The 6544-nt window shown below is 57.0% G+C and overlaps 1 protein-coding gene across 1 annotated transcript; it reads left to right on the forward strand.

The window, feature by feature from the left end:
* The first annotated feature begins 236 nt into the window (after positions 1-236).
* LOC149994345 (speedy protein E4-like) lies at positions 237-6273 on the forward strand. Its single transcript, XM_090259030.1, has 7 exons — positions 237-345; positions 2244-2456; positions 3105-3163; positions 3529-3614; positions 5172-5343; positions 5515-5589; positions 6244-6273. The coding sequence occupies exons 1-7, from the start codon at positions 237-239 to the stop codon at positions 6271-6273; spliced, it is 744 nt and encodes a 247-aa protein (XP_090115156.1).
* Positions 6274-6544: the final 271 nt, after the last annotated feature.

The following is a 6544-nucleotide window of genomic DNA, read 5'->3' on the forward strand; positions in this document are numbered from 1 at the left end:
GTTTACCCTGACCGTCAGGAGAAGTAAGTGCATGCGTGGCACTTACATGGATTCTGTGTATGGCAGGTACATATGTGTGTTTGAGTCTTTCAAACTGGTGGCCGGGTGGGAATAACCGATGACATCAGAGGCTTCCGAACCTCCTGATTGGGAGGATCCATTCCGTGGCGCTAGGCAGCCCAGGTGGGCAACTACTTCTGTGATCGCCCACATTTACGGAAGGAGAACAAGGAGCCATGGCTGACACTGACTCAAGTGCCAACTGTGACCACCTTGGCCCAGAGCCGAGCACCTCAGGGAGCCCGATGGAGCTCAGAGTTACTCGGGGGAACGCAGGACAATCAGGTGAGGAAACAGGGGGCGGCGGGATTTGGCACGGTTGACATTAAGGAGGAAGGGGGCCCTGAGCAGGCTGTGTGTGAAAGAAAGGAGAGATTCAGAGCACCACCGGATTACAGGAGATGACAGGAGCTGGGGACCAGGAGATCCCCATGAAAGGACAGCCTGGGAGGCAAGCAAGGAGGGATAGGAGATGAGTTTCAAAGATGAGAGAAGGGAAGGGAAGAAACAAGGACGGTCCTTTTGTCCCCCTTCAATGGGAGAAATCCTCTCAAACGAGGAAGACCTTTGAGGACACAGAAGAAGAATAAGAGCAAGGTGAACATGGGGGGCGGTGGAGGGGCGGAGTATTGGATTCACCAAAGGAGATGGTGAATCTCCTTTGGATGAAAAGATGGCAGGGGAGAAGGCCGGTAGCCTATGAGACAAGAAAGAATGGAGGGGTTGGTTTCTAGGGACAGGGGGAGAGGTGGGGTGGAAACGAGGTCGGGTTTTGGTGACCAATAGCTGAATTTCAAAGGCAAAAAAAGCCTTATATCGTACCCTGGGTTCTTAACTCAGGCGCCTGTGTGGAATCCACCACCGCTGCTCGGACAACCGCAGCAAAGCGGAAGAGGGGGCGAGCAGAGAGGCGGGGGGCACAAGAGGAGACCGTCCCCGCGCCTAACAACACCTGGCTCGTAGAGGACGGGGACGGTCTCAAAATGACATTCAAAAGAACGCGCGTGGCAACGGTGCAGAGAGAACACCACGAGGCCGTTGCCAGGCTGCACAGTAAGCAGATACCTTGGAGGGCACCCTCCTAGCCTACCCTTAAGAAACCACTTGGAATAACTATACTTTTCCAACACAAAAGAACTCCCTGCTAGTTGGTGCGCTCCCTTTCCCAGGAGGGCTCCCTATCGATTCTCACCGGGGACACTTAGAAGTGACACAGGATTAGGTTAGACTTGAGAAGGGTTTGCACTGGGAATGACGTGGCCTGTGAGTATTGTACCCTCGGAGACTTCTTAGCTCTCACTGGCCTTTTGAATCTAAAGTCCTTCACGTGTGTAAGGGGAGAGAAGGAGGCCATCTTCACGCCCTGATGTGACTGTCGACAGAGAAACGACGGAGTGGCGTCAGCAGGGGTGCCATCATGCGCGATGGGGGAGCAGCACTGATTCGCTAAGATCTGAGTCACGCAGATATGCTGCTGCCACCCTACGTGTCGCTCGGTCCCCCGGGGCTGGGTGGGTGAGGGTGGTGCCATCCTTGCTTCCTTTCCCAGGGAAGGATCCCCTGCACCCCTGTGTTCTGGGCAGCCTCACCCCTGGCCCTCACGGTGCCCCCTGGTGCTAAGAGTGACTCGGGTGAAGGCAGGACCATCATGAGAGGAAACAGGGGGATGAGGGGTACGACAGGGTTGCCATTACGGAGGAAGGGGTACCTGAGTAGGGTGGGTGGGAAAGAGAGGAGGGGTTCAGAGCGTCACAACGTGGAGGAGACTTCGGGAGCTGTGGACCGGAATATCCGCATGAAAGGACGGCCTGGGAGGCAAGCAAGGAGCTTAGGAGTTGAGATTCAAAATGAGAGACAGGAAGGGAAGAAACCATGACAGTTCTTTCGTTCCCGCCCAATGGGAGAACCTACCTCAAACAAGGAAGATTTTTGAGGACACAGACAGAGAAAACAGCAAGGTCAACTTGGGGGTGGGCGGGGCGGAGACGGGGACACCGCCAAAGCAGGAAGATGAAAAGACGGCCGGGGACAAGGCCAGTAGTCTATGAGACTGGAGAGAAGGGAGGGGTCGGTTTGTAGGGGGTGGGGGCGTCAGTGGGGTGGAGAGGGGGCCAGGTTTCGGTGACCAGTAGCTCAATTCCAAAGGCAAAAGCCTTATATTGCGCCCTGGGTTCTTTACTCAGGCCCCTCTGTGGATTCCAACCGCCCTGCTCAGACCACCACGGCAAAGAGGAAGAGGGGGCGAGCAGCGAGGCGGGAGGCACAGGAGGAGACCGTCCCCGCGCCTAACAACACCTGGCTCGTGGAGGACCGGGACGGTCTCAAAATGACCCTGAAAAGGAAGCGCGGTACAACGGTCCAGAGAGAACACCAGGAGGCCTTTGCCAGGCTTCTCAGTAAGCAGATACCCTGGAGAGCCCCCTCCTAGCCTACTCTTAAGTCACAACTTTGAACAACTATACTTTTCCAACAGAAAAGAACTCCCTGCTGGTTGGTGGGCTCTCCTTCCTAGGTGGGCTCCCTATCGAGTCTCAGTGGGGACCCTTAGATTAGGCTAGACTTGAGGAGGGTTTGCACTGGGAATCACGTGGCCTGTGAGTATTGTACCCTCGGAGACTTCTTGGCTCTCACTGGCCGTTTGAATCTAAATACCTTCACGTGTGTAAGGGGAGAGAAGGAGGCCAACTTCACGCCCTGATGTGACTGTCAACAGACAAAGGACGGAATGGCTCTGGCATGAATGAGCAGGGGTGCATTCATGCGTGATGGGGGAGCAGCACTGAGTCGCTAAGATCTCAGTCACGCAGATAAGCTGCTGCCACCCTACGTGTCGCTCGGTCCCCCGGGACTGGGTGGGTGAGGGTGGTGACACACCTGCTTCTTTCCCAGGGAACGATCTCCTCTATCCCTCTTCCTGGCAGCCTCACCCTTCGCCCCGCTCCTCAACCTTCCCCCAGAGCGGCACGCTTCCCCTCTTGAGCCCGGTACGCTCCCACGGAAACTCCGTTGCTGTCATCAGGCTCACACTTGCCCTCTCTTCACAGAGGACCCTGTCATCAAACGTTTCCTTGAGTGGGACGCGCAGCTGAGAATCTCAGATAAGGTGAGAGGGGTTCCTGCTCCACCATCGACCCTCGGATCAGGCGGCAGTTTCCTGAGCCCACAGTTCCCCCTCCAACCTGCCTTCGGGGACCTAGGCCTTTCTCGCAGTGCGGACGGCAACCCTGCCTCTGCCCCGGCTCTTCTGGGACCTGAGCCCAAGGCTTGTCCCTCTTCTCTCAGCTCTTGGGGACTCCCCCTCGCTCCAGCTTCTCAGAGACCCTCCCGATGCCGGCCGGCCCAAACACAGAGCATCTCTGAGACCCTAGGCGCCTGCCATGCCGGGAGCATCAGCCTTTCCCTTGTCCCGCTCTTCTTCCTCTTTCACAATGTGAGTCCTCGTGTGTGTCTTCCTCCTCTTCCCACCAGTACCTGCTCTCAATGGTCCTGGCCTATTTGAGCCGCGCCGTCCTGTTCTCCTGGCAGTACCGGCGCATCCACTTCTTCCTGGCCCTGTGAGTACCGTGCTGAACCCCATCAGTCACTTTCATCCTCTGGGGAGCGCGGGGACACGAGCGGGTCTCCGACCTCTCACCTGCTTTCCACCCCATTTCTACCGTGTACACTGGGGATGAACTTGATAGGACTGGACTACCGCGTTTCTTATACTGTTCTTAGGAAGACCCAACAACACCAATGTCCGTTACAAGACTGAAGAAACCACAAGAAAACATCAGGTCCTCACAAACATTTCACACCACCCTTCCCCTGAGGAAACAGGCTTGAGACGAACCGTTCCTAAGTCTTCTCCCCCACATCCCGCCACACCTCTCGACGACACCACATGTCACGGTCTTTCTCCTCAAGGCAGGCCCCCGTCACATACCACAGATCGATTGTGAATACTCGCCCCGGGTCCCGGGCCGGCCTGTTCGGCTGTTTCGAGTGCCGTGCGGTCCACCGAAGTGTTGCGGGTTCGGTCGCGGTCAGGGCTCCTGAAGGAGGCGACCGATCCGGGTTTCTCGCTCACGTCAATGTCTCTCCCTCTCTCTGAATCAATACACATCTCCTCGGGGGAGGAGAACAAACAGTAAGACCCAGGGCTCTTTCTTACCAATCTCCCTGAATGGACTTCGAAACACAGCTCTAACCACTTCCCCACTCCCCCACCCAACAAGTCCACTGGCTCATGTTGTTCTCAACCGAGGCCAGAGTTCTCGCTGTGAAATCAGCTCTCTCTGCACCCTCCATCAAACCCGGTGACCACCCTGACACTCCCTTCTTCGTTTCGCTGCTCTTCCCAACACCCTTCCCTGACTGTATATTGTGCTTTCTGTCGCGGTACTTTTACACGCATGTAACTGAAAGACACAATCTCCTCTGAAACTAACTCAAACGCCAAAACCTTCGGACCTCCTCACTTCTGCACCCCGGTAGCCAAGGAAAAGCATTGCTAATTTAAATAAACAAACAAACAAAAAGCACATATATATCAACGGGTTCTTAAAACACTCGGCACCCTCCTCTTCATGTCGCACAATCTGTATGACATTGAGTCTCTGAGGGCATCAGTTTTGCACTTGACGAGGACACAAAGCGTTCGGTCATTCGTCCTATGAAACCTTACAAAGTGCACCTCCAGGGCCAGGGAGTGTGAGGATGGGAGCATTCAGAAGGGCCCCTGAGGGAATGCGCCAAGGAACCCAGTCCTGCCTCAGTCACTTGGTAGGAAACCGTGAGGACTGAGATGGGCCAGTCGGCTCCTGCCCGCAGGAGCTGTCCAGGGGCTCACACGACAGGGAGACGGGTGTGCGCGCGCACGGCAGGGTCAACGAAGGGGGTGGGCTTCCCCACTCAGTTCACTGTATCTGCATCGTCAAGGTAGGAGAGGGGCCCTTCAGCTGCCTGCTCAGCAGGGGCTTCTTGTGCCTGGGAGGCGCTCTGCGACCCTGCATGGGGCTCCTGCGGGTCCTGTGTGAAGGCCGTCCTGCCTGCGTCCTCTCTGGGAAGCTGACTGCAGGCAGGGCCCCTCTCCGTCTGCTCTCAGCTGACATCCTGATGGCCTTCCTCAGCTACCTCGCCATTGACATGGAAGAGGGCCGCTGCGCCCCTAAAGAGGCCATCTTTTTCTTCCTCTACGGGAACAACAACCGCGCCTGGCGTCCCATGTTCCAGAAGCAGCGGTTTGAATTCTTCCGCTCCATGGGCTACAGGGCATGGGTCACCAAGGAGGAGTGTGAAGAGGTAGGTGGGCGGCGGGGCTCTGGTGGAGGGCGGTGCGGGCTGCAGAGGGAAGGGGTCCTGGGCCTCACAGCTGGGACTGGGGGGTGAGAGAGACGGGGGGGCCAGACATGGGGAGGGTCGTGGGTCCACATGGAGAGCCCTCACCTTTTCAGGGACTCTTTGTCTTTCCAGATCCAGGCCTTCGATCCCCAGCTCTGGGTGTGGCGGCGAGACCGTGCCCTCCTTTCTCAGACCCCGAAGGCTAAGGTAGGTGTGAACGGAGGGAGGGCTGTGTCCTCACGTGTGTAGACGGAATCATCTGTGGACCCTGGAGGAAACCCGACACATTTAACTGCACCGCCCATGATCGTCGACCCCATCCCTCTCCCTCACCCTGCCACACGTCTGAAGCACACCCACCAGGCACACAGCCAGGCATGTGCCGGAACTCCTTTAGCTTTACCTTGTCGCAAAAGCACTTCCCCTGCCCTACCATTCTAAACGATAGCTTTTCGGAATAGAGTTCTTTATGAAACAGGGCATGAAACGCACTCCTGGGTGTGGCAGGGCCACTCCCCGCTCCCGGCTCCACTCTCTTTCTCTTGTCTTCAAACTTTCCGCTGCTGTGGCAGGAAGGCGACAGCCTGGAGAGCAGGAAGGCCGCCTGCCCCTGGCCTGCGCTGGCCTGACTGGGACATCCTTCGAGCACACTGTCCTCGGCACCAGGTTGGTGTCTCAGACCCCAGGCTGGGGAGAAACCATGGGAACCAGCCCCTCTGGGCCAGCACTGCCCATCCCTGGCCTTGGTTCAGAATGCACCGACCCTCTGCTGGGCAGAGCTGGGATTCTTCCCATCTGAGAAGTGGGCGGCCTCTTGGGAGCCTATCTCATTTCACCGGCCTTCTCCCAACATCCCCTAAGGGGCGCCACGCCACTACCACTTCTCGGTGAGGTGGCTCACGCAGTCCTCGGTGCATTGGACGGTCTCTTTGACATTCTCTCACAGCAGAGTCTCCGGCTCGGTGCAGCAGGCATTCCTCCGGGTGCTTCTCAGTCAAATTCGGGGTTCATTCACTGAGGCTGCTTTCACCCGCGGCAGCAGCTCGGCTCACGTTCTCCAGCATGATCTTTCCAAAGGATGGTTTTCCTCCAATGATGTCTTGTCTCCGGTCCTTGAACAGCCACCAGACAGGCTCCTCTTCTCAGGAAACCGGACACGTTG

This window comes from Furipterus horrens, unplaced genomic scaffold, assembly GCF_987537825.1.
Source record: "Furipterus horrens unplaced genomic scaffold, mFurHor1.1.pri manual_scaffold_13, whole genome shotgun sequence".
In the NCBI taxonomy this organism is placed as follows: Eukaryota; Metazoa; Chordata; class Mammalia; order Chiroptera; family Furipteridae; genus Furipterus; species Furipterus horrens.

Excerpts from the sequence above, each read along its gene's own strand:
- LOC149994345 (XM_090259030.1), top strand. The coding sequence starts at position 237 with ATGGCTGACACTGACTCAAGTGCCAACTGTGACCACCTTGGCCCAGAG. Across the intron at positions 346-2,243 it reads GGGGAACGCAGGACAATCAG|GCCCCTCTGTGGATTCCAAC; the intron begins GTGAGGAAACAG and ends TTCTTTACTCAG. Across the intron at positions 5,590-6,243 it reads CTCAGACCCCGAAGGCTAAG|GGGCGCCACGCCACTACCAC; the intron begins GTAGGTGTGAAC and ends ACATCCCCTAAG.